The sequence below is a fragment of the Saccopteryx leptura genome, chromosome 3 (genome assembly GCF_036850995.1).
Source record: "Saccopteryx leptura isolate mSacLep1 chromosome 3, mSacLep1_pri_phased_curated, whole genome shotgun sequence".
In the NCBI taxonomy this organism is placed as follows: Eukaryota; Metazoa; Chordata; class Mammalia; order Chiroptera; family Emballonuridae; genus Saccopteryx; species Saccopteryx leptura.
Window position 1 is genome coordinate 10,739,751 of NC_089505.1, and position 21,394 is coordinate 10,761,144.

Sequence of the window (21,394 nt, forward strand, 5' to 3'; positions counted from 1 at the left end):
CAACTAAAAAAAAATGATTAGAAAATATTCAGAGCGCGCCTGAGGCAGGGCGCTGTCCGGGATGCATGGTGAAAAGGCAGGCTCGGCCATGTGGAGGCGCCACCTCTGGTGACACCCTGGTTCTGAAACCGATGATGGGCCCACGAGCATTCATCTCTTAGTTATGTTTCTTCATCAGCATGCTACATATATGTGCATACATATATAAAGTATCCGATAATGAAGATTTAAAAAAAATTAAAAATGTAAAAATATAAAATGTGGTAAAAACTACCATCTATGCTTTTAAGATAATGGAATAAAATATCAGAAAATTTATCAGCAATTCTGTATCAAGTCAGACAGGTTAGTAAACGTACTTTGTCGCAGCTGCCTACATCATGATAGCAAAACTGATATGGAAAAAAGTGACACTGAGTTTGCTGAGAAAGGAAAGCGAGTTGCATGGGGAATCTGAAGGCATGAGGTTCAGTCTAAGAAAGATGAATAGGAACGAGGTAAATGACAAAATAAACAAGCCCAAGTACACAATACTGGGAGCAGAGAGGCATAGGAGCACGACCACTGAAACAGCTGAACGCTGTTCCAGGCACTGACTGGAACGTAAACTTAGGATCGTTACAAGGCCATGCATATGTGCTGGCAAATCAAGACACTGATAAGTATAAATGTTAAATATATTTGAGAAAATAACTGCCATGGTATAAATTATATAGAACCATAAAAACTAAGTCCAACACTCATCAACAATCTCACCTTAGTGGCAGTTACCAAAAAAGCTCTTATTTAATAGAATCATTACCAAACAAACGCTAAGAGAAAATAATTTTCTGGCATAAGTTTACTCAAATGTGCAAACTGAAGCTATCAGAGTGATTAGCGATTTTATTAATTGGGTGTTTATATTGATGAGTTGAATATATTTAAGAATTGGGACTCTTTGCTTTTGTGATAATTCACAAAATTATGCTCCTAATACATGGTCCCATCACTAGATTTTTAAACAGCAAAAACAAGTAATGGAATGTGTGTTGCTTTTGATGAACAGCAGCTCTGTCTTTACTTCAGAGAGCAATAACAATTATTTAGAAAGTGAATACCTGGAATACTTGCAGGAGAAATTGGGCCTGATCGTGACTGGTTGCTTCCTACAGGAGAGCCAACAGGAGAAGGCGAGGGACCCCCAGGGATGCTGGAGAGATGGGGGGATGCGTGCGGAGAGAACGGGGACTGAGCCGGGTTGCTCTGGTCCCCTTGGCTGCTTGTGGACCCGGAGGCACTGACTGCTGAGCTCAAGGTTGCTTCCGTTCCCGTGGGGAGGTCATCGATGGAGCCAGACAGGTCCTGAGAAAGAAAGGAACAGCACGGATTTATAAAGCAACACATATTTGGACCAATACTTGATCAAAACTATTTGAAAATCATAACATCCCTTTTGGCGATGAAGTTTTTCTAGATAACATCCCAAATTCAAAGCACAGCCAATTGGTATTAGAAAACTTTAATGAGGTCTCTCATAAGTTGAACCCATAAAATCTGATCTAGCCCTAAAAAATGAATCAAGTTGCCCTCAGTAAAACCATCCTACAGCTTTGCCTTAAACTGTCAGCTCCTGGTCCAACAAACCATTCAACGAGCCACAGAAACAGCAGTTTGGTGATGACTTATCATCTGAATGGAATGCCTGATTCTTAAAAGATCACTTTCCTAAGTGAAAAAAGTATAGGCTTTCGATCTTTTTATTTAAAAGCCAACATTGGAAGACTGTTTGAATTTCAAACTAGAATATTCACATGTAATAGTCAAAATTTTAACCAAATCTTGTGGTGAAAAATTATCAAATTTTAATTGCATAAATACCATCGTAACAAAATAGTGGTATGTGTTTTTTTATACGCTACTGTGAAATAAATCCCTTTGGAGTTACGTTGGTAGAAATGAATCCTAATGTTATGCCTTACTTTTCTAGCAATTTTAAGCTAAACAAACAATTTTTAATGCCACTTTGTTCATAACACCTAAGGCAGTTATTAAAACCCTTATTTGACAAGCAGAACTGAAGCTCAGAGCCCGAGCTACTGTCGAGGGTGACACTACTGAGGGCGGACGGCACCTGCGGAATATGATGGAGGGGGATGAGAGAGAAAGGAGGATGCTCTTCTGCATGCTCATCACAATGAGAGGAGGGCGGAGACTTATTTTGGTCCCCTCCACCCCCGCCGTGGTGCCAGGCCTAGCAGGGTGTCACCACAGTGCGTGCTCAGGAAGTCAGGGCACCCCGGCCCTGCCTCAGTGACCGACCTCCCACGTCACCGAGTCTGCGAATCCGATGGGTGCCGAGAGCCAGGTACAGAAGGAGTCCTAAGGGCCGAGCTGCAGTATGAAAGATAGTTGTCTTCATAACCGGGGGCTAAACATTCCAGCATGGAATCAGAAACAACGCTGTCTACAAAGCACCTTCAATCTGACTTGATAGCCTGCACTCATCCAATTGTGTTCAAGTTTCATTTTCCACACTGCTTACTACTGAAACTTCTAAAACCAGGGCTTTGGCCACTAGTGGAGGAAGATGCTCAGGATTTTATTTTTTCGTATTTTTCTGAAGTTGGAAATGGGGAGGCAGTCAGACAGACTCCCGCATGCGCCCGACTGGGATCCACCTGGCATGCCCACCAGGGGGTGATGCTCTGCCCATCTGGGGCATTGCTCTGTTGCAACCAGAGCCATTCCAGCGCCTGAGGCAGAGGTCACAGAGCCATCCTCAGCGCCCGGGCCAACTTTGCTCCATTGGAGCCTTGGCTGCGGGAGGGGAAGAGAGAGACAGAGAGGAAGGAGAGGGGGAGGGATGGAGAAGCAGATGGGCGCTTCTCCTGTGTGCCCTGGCCAGAAATCGAACCCAGGACCCCTGCACGCCAGGCTGACGCTCTACCACTGAGCCAACTGGCCAGGGCGATACTCAGGATTTGATGAATGAACATAGACCAGGAAGTCCAGGTGTGGCCAGTCAAGGAAGGGTCTAGGTCCAGGGCACTCCATGCGCCACAAATCACTCAGGACTAAGAGCCCAGTCTTCCAGAAAGTGTGTCTGTTATTCACCATGTTATATCATTAACTTCCCTTTTTCTAACATCATAATTGCCAATGACTACAAAATATATTCCAAAGAACAGCTGATGAATCTCTCTCTCTCTGACATACACACATACCACACACACACAATGCGTGTTTCAGAAAAACAAAAATTTCTTGCATTAAGAATATTATCTTTCCAGGTAAAATGGAGAGCAATCATAAGCCATGTAACTGGGCTTATGGATAACAAATGTAACAGTAACAAGGCAGACTGAAAATACCACCCTACAAAAAGTATCATTAAATCTTTAAAATAAAATGGGGGCAAACTGAATTGTATTTTCAGAGGACAAAAATCATGTAAAGATTTCTACTTGGGACATGACACACATGACTTTGCACACGTTCAGCAGGCAAATCACTGTGTTTAAGCTAATGACCGGAATGGCTAGATTCCGACTTCAGCTGAACACACCTGTGAGGCCGGTAGAAACAGAGGAGGGCTACAAAGCTAGGAACACGCTACCTACGTGTAGAAAGTATTCACACTTCCACACTCACAGCGCCGGTCTGAGTTCTGGAAACAAAACGCGAGCTGACAGACGTGAACACACAGACACAAAGTGATGGGCGGAAAGAGGAAGGGCGGGGCCCGCCCACCTGGCCACCCAGGCGGCTGGGGCTCACTGCGCAGCCGCAGCCAGGGCGCCGTGGAGAGTGCAGGCCAGTGTGCAGCGCTCCCTTCCTAACCAGGGGGCGGGGGACCAGGTCACACGGTGCAAAGGGCGGCTCTGTAAAGCAGGGCATTGCACGCTGTGGGTGCGGCTAAAATCAGATCCTATTGGTATTTGCTTGGCCTACAAGCCAAACATTTTTAAATGACTCGGAACAAATCAAAACAGTAATAACAGCTTGTGATATATGAAAAATATCTGAAATGCAAGTTTCCGTGTCCACAGTGTTTCACTGGAACCCAACCGTGGCCATCGCTCTGCCTGTGGCTGCTTCCGGGCTCCGAGGGAGAGAGCAGGTGGGACAGGGACCCTGCAGCCCGCCAGCCTAAAATACTGAGCTTCGGAACAAGTAGGCGGAGCCCTGAATCAGGGAGCCTGGTATTCCAGGATGACCTCGACTGCCACGGCCCCTCCTTCCGGTGAGTAAGGGTGGCATGGGCCTCGGCTGAGCTGCACGGCGACCCACCATCCTCCAGAGACGGCTCCAGATTCCCTGACACCGGGCTGACTCCACGCTGACACCCACCCGGAACACTGAGGGGGAGCCAGGTGGGCCTGCACTCTTCTGCGGGTCTCAAAGTCTCCCGGGAGCTCCGGGAGGGGGAGGCGGGCTCTGCTGATAGACACACCCTCTAATGTCTAACAAATGTGTGTCACCAATTAACAAAGGGCAATCAGACAAAAGTCAGCTGGGGAAACACGCTTTCTGTGGTCCTTCAGAGAGACAAAATGGTCGATAACTACATATAAAACCATTATCTTTGATTATACTATATATGGCATTAAATATAGAGAAGACTTAAGAGTCAATGAAAAAAATCATGTCTTGAAGTTAAATAATTTTATGCAAGTTTTTTCTTTATAAACAAAATGTTAAAAAATTTTAAAATTCTCTGCACGACCTATAAATTCCTTCCCTGTCCTCCCTTAAGATTCCCCGATACGGCTGAAAAAGTGACATGGAGGGGTGTTCAGGGGCTTCAGCCAAGCAGCAAAGGCACGGAGAGCATTTCTGGTATTCAACAAGCAGATCGAGGAACTATCAAGAGAAAAATATACCAACGGTGGCTTTCTTAGCATTCACATGTCATCAGGATTCCAGTGCTGACTAGATCTCAGTGCAACTGAAGAGTAATAAAAAGATATCATTTCTATATTACTGTTGTACACACGTAACTTTTCTATGTAAATTATAGAAACAGTCCCGCCCCGTAGACACTTAGGGTATCCATATATATCGCTGTCTTACAACACATTTAATGAAAGAAGTTCAACAGTGGTTTCAACATTCAGCCTAGTTAACAAAGAAGCTCTGTAACTAATACTCCTCTAGAGGGCAATTTCGTCAGCAGGGCACCGACTCTCCTCCTTTTCTAAGTACTATCAGATCTACGGCTCCTGTAAAGAACAGAGAGACCGCACTGCATCTCATTCTAACCAAGGCACCTTCAAGCTCCAGCGCTTCCATTCATCTTGTGGGCAAGCTGGCAGGTCAGGTAATTGTGGGGAGGACTCTTTACAGGGGCTGGAGTCCCCCTGCCCCAAGCATTCCTCACATCCTCCCCCTGCACGGAGGCGGTGACGGGGAAGGCAACGGTACATTCAGCATGCACCATGACCATCTGGCAGAATCTTGATGATGAGTTGAGTTTTCAATATCTGACATCACTCAGAATACAAAATACTTTCCAGCACACCAAAGGTAATATATCACTCTCCTACTATGAACGGACCGGTCCGCTGACTTTTAGAAAATTTGGGTCTTAGAAAAAAGTTTATTTTAAAACTTAATTTAAAAGGAAAGTGTTCTGCTGAGTCTTTTCTCTGTAACTCCCCACCATCCCTCCACCCTCTGCCCATGGAAAATGTTCATTCTAACCCAGGAGACAAGCGCGAGGGATTTCACTGCCGTGCCTGGAACGCTGACGCCACTGGGGCGCAGGCACAGTACTGTCAGACCCTGACGAGAGGAACACCTACGAGCTAACACAGAGCACAAACGCGTTCCTGGCTCAGTGTGTGGGACAAGGTCAGGGGAGGCAGGGACAGGACTGTGCAGGGGAAACGCCACCAAGGAGGAGCTCACAAAGAATTTTTAGAGATCTCCGTGTACACAAAACAGACAAACGCCACGAAGTACGAATATTCTCTCATGTCTCCGTGTTGGATCTGATTCCTCCCTAAAAAATTTACATCAATACATGATGACTTACTGCCTCTCCCCACGTACAAGATGCACCATAATTTTCGGGGCCCAGAATTTGAAAACAAATGTATTTCATAAAGTGATTGAACTCAAGTTTTATTCTTCTTAAAATTCATACAGCTCCTCATCACTGTCAAAACTCCCATCCATGAGCTTGTCCTCATCTGTGTCTTCAACAATGAGCGCAAAAACAAGTGCAGAAAAGCGGGAAATGCAAGTAAAAAGATCTACAACCACTGTGTAAGACACACCCAGTTTTTAGACCCCAAAATTTTCAGAAAAGGGTATGTCTTATATGTGGAGAAATATGGTACTACCTCAAAAGACATCTTTGGTTTTGGTGGTATTCACTTTATCTAATAAGTTAGCCTATTAAAGTACAAAATCAGTCACTGCTGGGATGTCTTACTATCCTGAAGAACTGGGAATAAGTGAGAACATTTTACTCCCTTGCTTAATTAAATGAGTGGGTTTTTTAAAAAAAGCAAATCAACTTCAAAATACTCTAAGCTATGGTCTCAATACAATGAGCTGGTGGCATCAGACCAGGTTCTGGCGGAGGACGGCCTGGCCTGGCACACATCTGGGCACCTCCTGCTCAGAAGGGCCCGGAGAGCCTGAGGACAAACACTATATTAGAAGCAGAGAAGGCATTTCAACCAGTGAGAGGAGTGCAGGTCTCTTGTTTAAGGATTTTAATAGGATACAGTTAATGATTCTTCTTGTGACGTCCCATGGGTTTGTAGCCCAGGTTCCAGTGCCAGTCCACTGGTCTTTAGAAAGGTCTCTCCGTCATCTTTAGAAGCAGAAATAGCATCTTTTCTCCTTCTTAGAACATCAAGTATGAAATTTAGGTGTGCAGTCTTTCTTCTTCTCTCTCCAAATTGATCCCAATTTTCTCAAAGTCAGTGACTCCCTGTGCCAGGAGTAGCGTGAACAGAGGACAGAGCTACTGGTCACTGGTGAACAGCACTGAATTAGACCTACTGGTCACTGGTGAACAGCACTGAATTAGACCTACTGGTCACTGGTGAACAGCACTGAATTAGATCTACTGGTCACTGGTGAACAGCACTGAATTAGATCTACTGGTCACTGGTGAACAGCACTGAATTAGACCTACTGGTCACTGGTGAACAGCACTGAATTAGATCTACTGGTCACTGGTGAACAGCACTGAATTAGACCTACTGGTCACTGGTGAACAGCACTGAATTAGATCTACTGGTCACTGGTGAGCAGCACTGAATTAGACCTACTGGTCACTGGTGAACAGCACTGAATTAGACCTACTGGTCACTGGTGAACAGCACTGAATTAGAACTACTGGTCACTGGTGAACAGCACTGAATTAGATCTACTGGTCACTGGTGAACAGCACTGAATTTATAAGCTCTATACAGCATAATACAGCTGCAAACACTACACAAGCAAGACAGTGCATGCAGCTATTTCTAAATATTTACCACAAATGCTCTACAGAAAACTACTGGCTTTGCTATTAAAATTTAGCACTGAATTCTCAGCCCTCTGTTTCCAATTACCATCCTGGAGGCCAAGCACCCAGTCCTATTAGATACTCAGCTCTTCAGAAACTGTAAAATCACCTCGTGCCTTCCAACATTATTTTAGAATTACCATTTGGACATGTGGTACAAATATACCTTGAAACTGACATTAGAACTGAACCAATAATTTGACTGACACATAAAGACAAAGGGAAAATAATCTCACAATGGCTCTGTTTAATTTCTACAATGTTTGTGGGTTTCTTTCTGGTATAAGCCTGTGTAATAAATAATGTGATTCAAGACACCCCCAAGGTCCCTGCTGCTTTCATTTGTCGACATGGCCAGTGACTCAAAAGCTTAGACTTCTGTAGAAATTAGTTTGAAATATGCAAAAGCACAGAATCTATGGAGAAATATTTTGAAGCACTAATTTTTAGGCCTGACAATATATTTTTTCCAATAAGCTTTAAATATCTTACTTTAGGTCAATATTTATCTCTTCATTACCTGTGACAGTAGTATACGCTAGGCATAGTCTTAAGATGTATGAGGTTAACTGGAGAAAACCCCCAAAAAACGTTTGATGTAAATTTAAAAATAGTCCTAAGCTCCACAAATGACAACCTGCTACCCAAAGCCAGGGATAACACAAGAAAAACGAGTGAATCAACATTCATTGTAAGAGAGGCAGCAGCAACCCCTTTCTGGGGGAATGGCTTTCACCTGCCTCACTGGCATTCTTCCCCAAGCCAATACTCCGTTACGGGTAACTCAGTGAAAGAGGATGTTTATAGGATCATCAGCTAAACTGAGACTTGACCAACCAAAGCAGGACTCACACTCAAAAGTGTACTATCATAAGGAAAAATTGTTACAATGGTTATATAATATTTCCTTTGGTTTTCAAAAATCCGCACCCAAAATAAAAGCTGGCCACAAAGGTCCTTGGGTTGAATCTCCCAATAGAATACGTGCTGCCATTCTAAATATAGAAGCGGTAAACAATGTAAGTATGAAATATGCATCATGTAAGGGAATGTTTTCCGCTGCACAGGTCTCAGGGGGACCCTCAATCATTCTGGTTTTGAACTCTGCCCAGGAAGAGCCTCTGCTCTTCCACCATCAACAACAACAGTCCTGCGAGGTCGTGCAGGCTGGGGAGAAGCAACAACAGTCCCGCGAGGTCGTGCAGGCTGGGGAGAAGCAACAACAGTCCTGCGAGGTCGTGCAGGCTGGAAGAACCAACAACAGTCCTGCGAGGTCGTGCAGGCTGGGGAGAACCAACAACAGTCCCGCGAGGTCGTGCAGGCTGGGGAGAAGCAACAACAGTCCTGCGAGGTCGTGCAGGCTGGGGAGAACCAACAACAGTCCCGCGAGGTCGTGCAGGCTGGGGAGAAGCAACAACAGTCCCGCGAGGTCGTGCAGGCTGGGGAGAACCAACAACAGTCCTGCGAGGTTGTGCAGGCTGGGGAGAAGCAACAACAGTCCTGCGAGGTTGTGCAGGCTGGGGAGAAGCGACGACAGTCCTGCGAGGTCGTGCAGGCTGGGGAGAAGCGACAACAGTCCTGCGAGGTCGTGCAGGCTGGGGAGAAGCGACGACAGTCCTGCGAGGTCGTGCAGGCTGGGGAGAAGCGACAACAGTCCTGCGAGGTCGTGCAGGCTGGGGAGAACCGACAACAGTCCTGCGAGGTCGTGCAGGCTGGGGAGAAGCAACAACAGTCCTGCGAGGCCGTGCAGGCTGGGGAGAAGCACAGATGCACTCTCACACTGTATGGCAGTCTTCAACTTAAGTAATTTGGTAAGAAAATTTATTTGTAGTTTTCTTTTGGTTGTATAAAATTTGGGATTAACTTTCATCTAAAAATAACATCTCCTTCAGGGTCACACACTCAGGGCCACCCTCACAAATGATAATGACAATTTTTAGCAATGATGGTGACAAAAGTGCTTTAGCATCTTCTAAATACCTGAGATATTGCATACAGTTTCTTACATGACATCTTGTTAGCTCAGTCCACTGCTGCTACTGGCCAAAATGGTTTTTAAGTGATTTCATTGTCCAGCATGGCCAGCACCCTTCCTGACCCCACGTCAAGGCCCAAGTCAGTATTGAAAACACTCAAAAAGACTCCTCTGTGAATGCCGGCTGGCCCTTGATTATTCCAGGAGCAACGGCACTTTGAAGAATCCACTTATTAATACAAATTACAGACTGTGGGTAAAATGAGAGCTGCATCGGGTGGGGAGGGGCGGCGTCTGCCCTGAGTGTCCCGGGGGCAGGCACACCCTGTCTGGGTGTTGCCAGTGGGACCGTGGGACGGCCAGATGGTGGGAGGAGGTGGTTAAAGGTAGAGGGCAGTTTCTGCACGTGGACGACATGTTATGTTTCGGTTGGCCTGCGACATACAAATGTTCCCTTCTCACGGAGTCTCGAAGACATACAAACAGCTGAACAAACACATAGAAGGCAATTCTATGACAAGGAGTGGGTCATCAAGTGTGTGGAACGGGGAGCAGTGTGTCTTCAGCCAGCGCCCGCCTGCCCAGGGGCTGTGTCTCACGGGCCTGCAGTGGCAGCAGGCAGCAGGCAGAGAGCACAGTGTGTGAGGCAGGGAGAGCGGGCACGCCACTCAGGGGCTGTGTCTCACGGGCCTGCAGTGGCAGCAGGCAGCAGGCAGAGAGCACAGTGTGTGAGGCAGGGAGAGCGGGCACGCCACTCAGGGGCTGTGTCTCACGGGCCTGCAGTGGCAGGAGGCAGGAGGCAGAGAGCACAGTGTGTGAGGCAGGGAGAGCGGGCACGCCACTCAGGGGCTGTGTCTCACGGGCCTGCAGTGGCAGCAGGCAGAGAGCACAGTGTGTGAGGCAGGGAGAGCGGGCACGTCACTCAGGGGCTGTGTCTCACGGGCCTGCAGTGGCAGCAGGCAGAGAGCACAGTGTGTGAGGCAGGAAGAGCTGGGCACGTCACTCAGGGGCTGTGTCTCACGGGCCTGCAGTGGCAGGAGGCAGAGAGCACAGTGTGTGAGGCAGGGAGAGCGGGCACGCCACTCAGGGGCTGTGTCTCACGGGCCTGCAGTGGCAGCAGGCAGGAGGCAGAGAGCACAGTGTGTGAGGCAGGAAGAGCTGGGCACGTCACTCAGGGGCTGTGTCTCACGGGCCTGCAGTGGCAGGAGGCAGAGAGCACAGTGTGTGAGGCAGGAAGAGCTGGGCACGCCACTCAGGGGCTGTGTCTCACGGGCCTGCAGTGGCAGGAGGCAGCAGGCAGAGAGCACAGTGTGTGAGGCAGGAAGAGCTGGGCACGTCACTCAGGGGCTGTGTCTCACGGGCCTGCAGTGGCAGGAGGCAGAGAGCACAGTGTGTGAGGCAGGGAGAGCGGGCACGCCACTCAGGGGCTGTGTCTCACGGGCCTGCAGTGGCAGGAGGCAGAGAGCACAGTGTGTGAGGCAGGGAGAGCTGGGCACGCCACTCAGGGGCTGTGTCTCACGGGCCTGCAGTGGCAGCAGGCAGGAGGCAGAGAGCACAGTGTGTGAGGCAGGAAGAGCTGGGCACGTCACTCAGGGGCTGTGTCTCACGGGCCTGCAGTGGCAGGAGGCAGAGAGCACAGTGTGTGAGGCAGGAAGAGCTGGGCACGCCACTCAGGGGCTGTATCTCACGGGCCTGCAGTGGCAGCAGGCAGAGCACAGTGTGTGAGGCAGGGAGAGCTGGGCACGCCACTCAGGGGCTGTGTCTCACGGGCCTGCAGTGGCAGCAGGCAGGAGGCAGAGAGCACAGTGTGTGAGGCAGGGAGAGCTGGGCATGCCACTCAGGGGCTGTGTCTCACGGGCCTGCAGTGGCAGCAGGCAGGAGGCAGAGAGCACAGTGTGTGAGGCAGGGAGAGCTGGGCACGCCACTCAGGGGCTGTGTCTCACGGGCCTGCAGTGGCAGCAGGCAGAGAGCACAGTGTGTGAGGCAGGGAGAGCGGGCACGCCACGTGGAACTGCGAGGAGGGGACCAGGGAAGCAGAGCAAAGGCAGAGTGAGCAGATGAGGCTGAGCCCCCCTCCCCCCGCGGGCAGCTGTCCATGACCCCACCTGCCTACGCCAGGGGACACGGGCGTACACTGTTAGGGACTCAGGAGCCAACAGAAACCTAAAGGCAAGTTGTAATATTACCAGAGAATGAAAAAAAGCAGTCACAGTGGGTGCCAAGTAAAAAACAAAACTAAACATGTTTTCCAGTGTTCATGAACGAAGAATGCTTTAAACACAATTAAAATCAGAGGTGCCAGTTAAGAATAAATGTGTAAACCACTTTTTACATCTATGTATTTTTAGCACTATGTAAAATGTAACAAATAAAGGAACAGCCTGACAACAGAAAGTCCCGCCCAGGACACCAGGCTGAGCAGCAATGGGCCGAGGCCGCCATTCCTTCACGCCCGCTCTGCCTTCCAAGCCTCACTTCGGTGTATGAAGAGTCAACGGGGAGAATGGGGAAGGACACAGACATCCCACCTCAAACAGCACGACAGTGTCGCAGAACTAAGTACGACTACTACTTCCCGTGAACAGAGTTCAGTCTCTAACTATCTCTTCTACTCCCAAACTGCCGGCGATGACTCCCAAGACACGTCGCTGCAACGGGAAAGTCGGCTAACGACGCGCTGAAGGAGGCCCGGAGCTCGCAGGTGCTTTGCAAACATCAGTGCCAGGTACGAAGCACTGCGTAGGAATGGCCCAGGTGCTCTGAAAGCACCTGATGAGACCTGTAAGTATGTAAGATTTCAAGTTTGTCTACTGATTCGCTTTCAGCAGTAAGAACTGGTATCATAAATACTTATAGTAGAAAAGTAATCAACACCACTTTTCACATCCATCTTGGTAAAAACATTACTGTTTGCCTTAGAAGGACAATGCTTGGTGTGTAACAATTCTGAAAATAAAAGCTACAAATGAAAAGGCATGAGCCCTCAGGAGACATTTATTTCTTCAGTACATAGCAATGAGATACTTTAAAATAGTAAGGCTTATAGGAAATGCAAATGAATTAGTAAACCCCCCAAAAACTAACAGAAAAACATACAGCTCACAAACTGTAGTGAATTTACATGGAATAAGGGGATGTTTTCTTTGTAGAATAACGTAGGTATTCTGACATTCTCCCCTCACATGAACCATATGAACATACATACCTATTCAACGTCCTTCACTGGATTTTTAAAAAACTTTTTTATTTTGAAATGACTTCAGTCTTATACAAAAGTAGCAAAGGCAGTACTGAGTGTTTCTACATACTCTTCACCTAGCTTTCTTAAATGGTAACATTTTATACAGCAAGAATGGCACACTTACCAAAAGTATGAAATTGACGTTGGTACAACACTATGAATGAAACTACAGATAGTTCATATTTTACCAGTTCTCCAGTAACGTCTTTTTTCTGTTCCAGGATCCAACAACCCAGGAGACCATATATACATTTATTCATCTGGTCTTTGCCTCCTCTAATCTGCAACAATTTCCCCAGTAGCTCCTTGTTTTACACACCTTGACACAGTTGAAGAGTACTTGTCAGGTAGTTTGTAGAATACCCTTCAATTTGTGTGTGTTTGGTGTTCTGGTGTTCTCTCACGAGTAGGCTGGAGGTATAGATTTTGGGGTGGAATATTACAGAATGAAGTGCCCTTCACACAGCAGCATATCAGGGTATTGTGTCAACACAATTTACTCAGTGATGTAAACTTGATTCACTCGGTTAGGTGGTGTCTGCCAGGTTTCTCCACTTCCTTCCCCTACTCTGTTCATGAGAAAGAAGACACTCAAGGCCCTGGCCGGATGGCTCATGGTAGAGTGTCAGCCAGCATGTAGAAGGCCGGGTTTGATTCCTGGCCAGGGCACTCAGGAGAAGCCCCCATCTGCTTTTCCACCCCTCCCCTTCTTCTTCCTCTCTATCTCTCTCTTCCCCTCCTGTAGCCAAAGCTCCACTGGAGCAAAGTTGGCCCAGGCTCTGAGGATGGCTCCATGGCCTCTGCCTCAGGCGCTAGAATGGTTCCAGTTGCAACAGAGCAATGCCCCAGATGAGCAGAGCATCACCCCTGGTGGGCATGCCTGGTGGATCCCGGTCCGGCGCATGCAGGAGTCTGTCTGACTGCCTCCCCGCTTCTAACTTCAGAAAAATACAAAAAAATAAAAATAAATAGAAAGCAGACACTCAAGTCCAGCCCACACCCAAGGGAGGGGAATTAAGTGCCACCTCCTGGAAGAGGAGTATCAAAGAACTTGTGGAAATGAAAACCATACCGTAAAACCTTAAAGTAATTATAAATACGTGGGGGGAGCCCACAGAGCTACACACGCCTCCTGTTTCTCCTTGAAGGACCGCCTGCCCGTCAACCTCCGTGCGATGGGCGGGTCTTGCTGTAGGATTACTCTACCCTTCAGAGGAAAAGCTGTCCTGCTCACATTCATTCTTAAATGCTCAAGACAATCATTTCTCTTACATAAATATGCTTTGTGGTGCAGCCTAAGTTCCTTTACAAGATGGTTAGGTGATACTCTTACCAACACTAAATAAGAGATATACTCTAATTGAGATTTCATGATTATAAAATATCGGAGAGAAGTAAGGATGTACTTCATGCTTTTCCAGACACAGAAACTGGAAATACAACTTAGAATAGCCACTTTGAACAACAATCTGAAGCATCTCACAAAGCTGAAGACGCATCCACCTTGTGACCCGGGCCCGCTCCTGGGTTTACACTTGACACGCGTGCAGGAGAGATGTACAAGCACAGAAGCGCAGCCTCGGAGCTGTAATACCAAAGGACTGGAGACAGTCGCATTTTCCAGCAACAGAAAATAACCAGAGATGTATTCAGCAAATAGGATACTACAGAGCAGTGAAATCGAAAGGGCGAGAATTAAAAAATATTAATATAAATCTCATAAAAGATGTAAATAGAAGACAAACAAAAAACCCAATGCAGCGAAGTGGAATCAATGCAGGAGGAGGCGACATAAAGCATTGGGCCGTGAACAGGTTGTACAAACTCAGAACATCCGGGCGGCAGCAGCAAGCAGAGACCAAACGGGGCTGCGAGAGTGGGGATGAGCAGGGAGACGGAGGAGACGAGAGGGCAGGCGGAATCGCTTCACGGTCCTCACGACCCTCCGACAGCCGCCACACTGCCAGCGCCCCGACGCCCGAGCAGCCGGTCTAACCCGAGATGGACCGCTCGCTGCACGGCCCACTCCAGGAAGCCACACTTCAGTGTCTGGGTCCAGGAAGCCACCCTCCAGTGTCTGGGTCCAGGAAGCCGCCCTCCAGTGTCTGGGTCCAGGAAGCCACACTTCAGTGTCTGGGTCCAGGAAGCCACCCTTCAGTGTCTGGGTCCAGGAAGCCGCCCTCCAGTGTCTGGGTCCAGGAAGCCGCCCTCCAGTGTCTGGGTCCAGGAAGCCGCCCTCCAGTGTCTGGGTCCAGGAAGCCACCCTTCAGTGTCTGGGTGGGGCTGCCCGACACCCACACCGCCAGGATGAGCTCCGAAAGCCCTTCTTCCACCATCCCACGTTCACCTCCCACACAACAGCTCATGCTGAGTTCTGATGAATTGGTAGCATCCGCCACAGTGCAAACTCTGGGCGAAGACAACATACACTCAATCCCCACTGTGCCACTTACTAACAGACCGTGGACGACATACTCAACTGTCCGTGTTTCTCCTTCTTTATCTGTGAGCGGACACACTAGTCCCCCTGAGAAGAGCTGCTGTGGGCTGCAACGAGAAATGGTAAGTAACGGGACCAGTGCAGCCAAGTGTCAGGAAGTAGAAGCTATTATCACCATCAGCCATGAGGGCCTGGCTGTGGGACAGAGCCCGAGCCTGTGTACATGGGTACATAGGACAAGAAAGCAACGGGATCAAGGGGTGGCTGAGACAGTGCAGACGATGAAGGGAAATCTGCCCCCGTCTTACTCACCCCAGTAGACGGTGACAGGCCGCGGCCCGTGTTGGAATCGGGTCTAAAATTGAACCCTAGCCTGACCTATGGTGGTGCAGTAGGTAAAGCCTGACCTGGAACACTGAGGTCGCCAGTTCAAAACCCTGGGCTTGCCTGGTCAAGGCACATATGGGAGTTGATGCTTCCTGCTCCTCCCCCTTCTCTTTTTCTCTCTCTGTTGCTCTCTCCCCCTCACCTCTCTAAAATCAATAAACAAAAGTTAAAATAAATAAATAAATAAAATGGAACCCCAGACAGGCCATGGACCAGTCATTTAAAAGTTCTTCAATAAGTAAGGTAAGGTCGGCCTGAACCCTGTTTAGGACCACAGATTTTCAACAATATTTCTATCAATGACATGCTAACAAATATTCTAGTACTGGAAAGTGACTAACAATAGAGCGATAGGAAAAACACCCCAAATGACTCACTACTTAAGAATCACAAATAACTGTTACCAGCGAGCGACTACTGTGATGTCGCAGAAATAGTGGTATGTGAGAGGCTGGAAGCTCGGTGCCATCACTGATCTGCTGGGGACAAGAGGATGTAATCCTGTGTTCAGTGTGGCACGGGGATTGTAATGCTTATTTTGTCAATGGGTCAATATAATCAGTGAAGCAAATGATATGGAAATTGTGAAAAACATCACTTTTAAAATATAGGATGATATTATTTCCTGATGCTATTATATATCACATACAGACTTCAAATCACTCCCGTTTTAAAGAATGTTAGAAATCGAATGGAATAGCAATAAAATAAATACTAAGGCCACATCAATTCAAATCCAATATTCTTCTTGCATGCATATCTCCCTTTACAATACTGCCAAAAAAAACCCCACAAAGACGAGTTATTTTGTTTCTTCAGTATTTAAAGATTTGAAGATAGTTTAAAATTATCTTGTTAATAATAGAAAGAAACAGTATAACAGATTTAATATACAAAAAGCTGAAATTTTTATATTTTCTTAGAAATTCTTTTAAGACTTCTGAATTCTCTAGAAAAGAGTACAGAATCCAGAATCTTTTTCTTTTAAATTAACCGAGAGGCAGGGAGGCAGACAGACAGACAGACAGATTCCTGCATGTGCCCCAACCAGGATTCACCCGGCAAGCCCACTAGAGGACGATGCTCAGCCCATCTGGGGCTACTGCTCCATTGCTCAGCAACCGAGCTATTTTAGCGCCTGAGGCGAGGCCGTGGAGCCATCCTCAGCACCCGGGGCCAAATTGCTCAAACCATTCGGGCCATGGCTATTGGAGGGGAGGTGAGGGGAGGAGAGAGAGAAGGGGGAGAGGAGATGGGCACTTCTGTGTGCCCTGGCTGGGAATCAAACCCAGGACTTCCACAAGCTGGGGTGATACTCTATTGCTGAGCCAACTGGCCAGGGCACAGAAATTTTTTTACATGATTAGCTTACATTAGGTTACAGATGGAAATGTTTTAATTTTATATTTTAAAATGAAATTCAACACATTCAGTACGCCCCCCCAAGTCAAATTTAGAAAGATTCATTTTTCTTATTTTCAGTTAAGGTTCACAGACTACTTAGATGAGAGGTTTCCCAAGTGAGTTGTTTTCTACCTTTCTACCAGGAGACCTGGTCACTTAACACCTCAAGTGCTGGCACTCAAATACAATTTTACATAATAATTTTCCCTAAGAGCCTGTGACCATTTTATAAAGTATTACTTCAAACACTACTTCTCAAAAGGAGGTGGTCATAAACCTATTCAGGGTTTCAGACAGAAACTTTCAGTTCCAATGCTGGTGATGATAATGATGGTGATGATGATGATGATAATGATGGAGATGATAATAATATCAACAAGGGCGTGCATTAGGCCTTGAAGTCCAGAGTGTTTCACACTCAAGCACACACTACCTTTCAACAGAGCCATCTGTGCGCCCTGCAACATAGCACCATACCTCCCAGTTACCAGTAATCACCCTGGTGCCTGGAGCATGTTCCAGGCCCACGAGAACTGTCTTCTCTGATGACCCTTTAGCCTGTGTCAGCGGCCTTGAACACAGCACAAGCAGGTTAAGATGTAGCATTCCCAAAGGTGGAGGCTCAACTCCATCCACATTTACTTTGCCTTCTGGAACCTTGGAGCAGGGGACAGACCTGAGTAACCTGACCTGCTAGCCCATCCCACGGCCCAATTCCGCTTTTCCCCAGTAAGTTGTTTCAAAACAAAACTGGACTTAAACACGGGCCATCGATCTGAAACCCTGGAAAGTGCTATGAAGCCTCCTCCCGAGTCTCTATGTCTTACACCCTCCTCTAATGAAACCTGCTTTACAAAAGCATTTGCTAGGTGCTAGCTTTCCTTTCAATGTTGGTGTAAGATCACAACAGTGTCCTCTGCGCTGGGATGCGGGAGGGGGTGGTTACTAAGACTCGGGGCTCTGGAGCCACACAGCGGGTCCCCCCTTGCTCCCCGACGTCCTGGACTCCAAGGAATTGGGCAGCACAGCCTCCGAAGCCCCCGCTTCTCGTCTGTACGCATAGGGGACGACAGAAGTACTGGCCTCACAGTGTTGCTGGGAGAGTTAAGTGCGCTGCTGCACAGAAAGCACTAAGCACGATGCCTGGCACCAGGTGAGCACTCGTTAAATACTGACTGTGCGTAGGTGCATAGCAACAACACAGCCGATAAAGCACCACTTCTGGAGAAAGAGCAGTTGGAAATCAAGTCATGGCTCCATCATTTCTTCCCTCAATCTTGGACAAGTTACTTAACCTCACTAAGCCTCAAATTCACTATCCAAAAATGGGGAAAATAGTACTTACACCCTGGTGAGGGTTAAACATATTTATGAGTAAAAAGCAGTAAGCATACAGTGTTCAACAAACAGTTGCTTTGTATATAAACGCACACCAACACATATAAACCTGCAAACATATCAGACATATTTTTATAATATAAAATACATTTTTGACCCTGGCCAGTTGGCTCAGCGGTAGAGCGTCGGCCTGGCGTGCGGGGGACTCGGGTTCGATTCCCAGCCAGGGCACATAGGAGAAGTGCCCATTTGCTTCTCCACCCCCCCCCCCTCCTTCCTCTCTGTCTCTCTCTTCCCCTCCCGCAGCCAAGGCTCCATTGGAGCAAAGATGGCCCGGGCGCTGGGGATGGCTCCTTGGCCTCTGCCCCAGGCGCTAGAGTGGCTCTGGTCGGAGCAGAGCATCGCCCCCTGGTGGGCAGAGCGTCGCCCCTGGTGGGCATGCCAGGTGGATCCTGGTCGGGCGCATGCGGGAGTCTGTCTGACTGTCTCTCCCCGTTTCCAGCTTCAGAAAAAAAACAAAAACAAACAAACAAAAAAATACATTTTTGAGTATGCAATGAAGAATTTGCAAATGACTCCTAGAAAAACACATGACATAGAAATATAAAGAGAGATGAGTAAATAGCAGTGGCCTGAATGTAACCTTCCATTCTTAATAAATGTTTCCAAGATAGTTATGCACTGGGCAGATAGTATGGTACTATTAACATAAGTAAACAGCCTCTGGCACCTCTGTGAAATGCAGTGTTACCAATTACAAACACTGCCTGCCAAGACGGCAATGATTGGCAAAGGTCATCAGACCAGGTTGTGAAACCTCGGTTCAAATGTGCTCCATCACCTCCTAACTGGTGTAAATATTCCCAAGTCTCAGTTTCTTCACCTATAATCTCCATCTCAAAGGGGCTTAGAGGACAAAATGAGTTTAATAAATATTAGCCATCGTGATTTTGGTATTTATGGTAACAAAGTACACACATAAATTTAAAACAAGAACACCAGATGTTAAAATGGCAAAAAATTAAAAGCCACCTTAAATGCCAGCTTAGTAGTGAGCCATTTAAAAACATAATTACTAAAAGTAATTTTTATTGAAAAGACTGGTGAGTGAAAATCAGGTACAGCAAACAAATACCATGATTGAATATATGTAAAATAATATAAAATATAAACCTTTATGTGTACATATAAAATATACATGTATTTTTTAATGCATTAGAGGTATCAACTGATAAAATTTTAACAGTGGTTATTTTAGGTGATTAGATCTGGGAGGATTTTTTTTCTTTTTTCATTGTTCTTGAGTAATTACTTTAATAAATGCCGAAACATTTTTTTTGTAAAAGGAGTAAAACAAAAGGGACCCCTGGCCTGGAGATTTTTTTTTTTTGGATTTTTCTGAAGTGAGAAGCGGGAAGGCAGAGAAGATAGACTCCCGCATGCGCCCGACCAGGACCCACCCAGCATGCCCACCAGGGGGCGATGCTCTGCCCATCTGAGGCATTGCTCTGTTGCAACTGGAGCCATTTTAGCACCTGAGGCAGAGGTCACAGAGCCATCCTTAGCGCCTGGGCCAACTTTGCTCCAATGGAGCCTTGGCTGCGGGGGAGTGGGGGGAGGAAGAGAGAGAAGGAGGAGAGGGGAAAGGGTAGAGAAGCAGATAGCCGCTTCTCCTGTGTGCCCTGGCCAGGAATCGAACCTGGGACTTTCACGTGCTGGGTCGGCACTGTACCACTGAACCAACCGGCCAGGGCGGCCCCTGGAGATTTTAAGTCTTTAACACATAACATTAATACAACTTAATAAATAGTATTAATTTATTCCCACTTTAAGGCAAGTAATAAAACTTTAAAATCAGCCCATTCAGAAGGCAGGAAACAATTGAATGGTGGTAATATGAAATCTATTAGTACTTTCCAAATAGATGTTAAAACGATACAAAGCATATAGTAATGAAATGAGGACAAAGTGGACAAATAACAAGTTATGGTCATAATTTTCACATTTTATCAGGCTCAGGTTTTTAATAAAATTTTCCTCACGGTCTCCCTTAGCAAGTCAGTACATACTTGAATACAGTGGCTGAGAAAACATTTTAAAAATCCTATTTGAGGTAAGGAGATCAAAGCAAAAACATAAATATTGATTTTTAAGAGTACAGCCTTTCAATATAGCATGCCTCAGCCTAACCAACCCAACCCTCTCAAATCGATGAAAAGACAACCAATACAGACTCAGGTACCTAGGTCAATGGGTCCTACAGAGCTTATTCCCTGCAGAAGCCGCCATCTTGAACCCACAGAGTCTCAGAAGAAATACAAGTCACACGCCTATCAATACTTGACCGCTAACACAAATAACTATATTGTCATTGTTGCAACACTGAACCAATCATGAGGCAATACTGACTGCCACTGCTTTCGGGCCAGGTAAGTACCTAGGTCTGAGTAATTCCACATGGAACACTGCTGTCAAGGGTCTCCTTTTAAGAGTTACATGTTCAACATTATCAATTTTCATTTATTTCCAAGGAGAGTTACAATTTTTAACATCATTCTCTTTGTGAATTGGCTCTTCTAAGCTTCCTATATTTGAATATTGCAGAAGAAAGCGCACCAGCTAGAGTCAACAGCATTTCAAAACAGAGTCAAAACAGTAACCGGAGTATTATAAAATTATAGCCTCGGGTAAATTCACTCTGCTGAGTTCCCTGGAACGTCGAGCAGGAGTGGCCCCATGAGATCACGCAGGGGCACCGTGACTGCCATCAGGTTGTGCACCGCATGAGGCGAGGGCCAAGACTGGCCCTCTCTGGCACACACCTGTCTCTCCTTGCCTTTTGGTATTCTGCCCCCTTCTGAATTTTCTCCAGCACTGCTCAGTAGACAAGACACTGCATTAAAGGAAAATGAATTATGGCCCTAGGAATAAAAGCGATATATTTTTTAAAAGCATGTACATAAAGATTGGTGGAAACTCCTTACGAATCAGAAGACGGATGAAGGAAAACGCAGAACTACAACAAGCAGAGCAATCTGTTACGGGCTGAATGAGCGCCAGTTTGTGGGCCCCGGGGCTCGGCAGGATTGCTCTGTGCAG

At 46.8% G+C, this 21,394-nt stretch overlaps 1 protein-coding gene across 4 annotated transcripts in view; it reads right to left on the reverse strand.

Annotated features, from left to right (window-relative positions):
• ARID1B (AT-rich interaction domain 1B) overlaps positions 1-21,394 on the reverse strand; it is a 429,345-nt gene that overhangs the window by 120,050 nt on the left and 287,901 nt on the right. For all 4 annotated transcript variants that reach the window (XM_066372937.1, XM_066372935.1, XM_066372938.1 and 1 more), the window contains exon 5: positions 1,101-1,344. In XM_066372937.1, the coding sequence (XP_066229034.1) occupies positions 1,101-1,344 (244 nt within the window). The remainder of the gene's footprint in view (positions 1-1,100; positions 1,345-21,394) is intronic.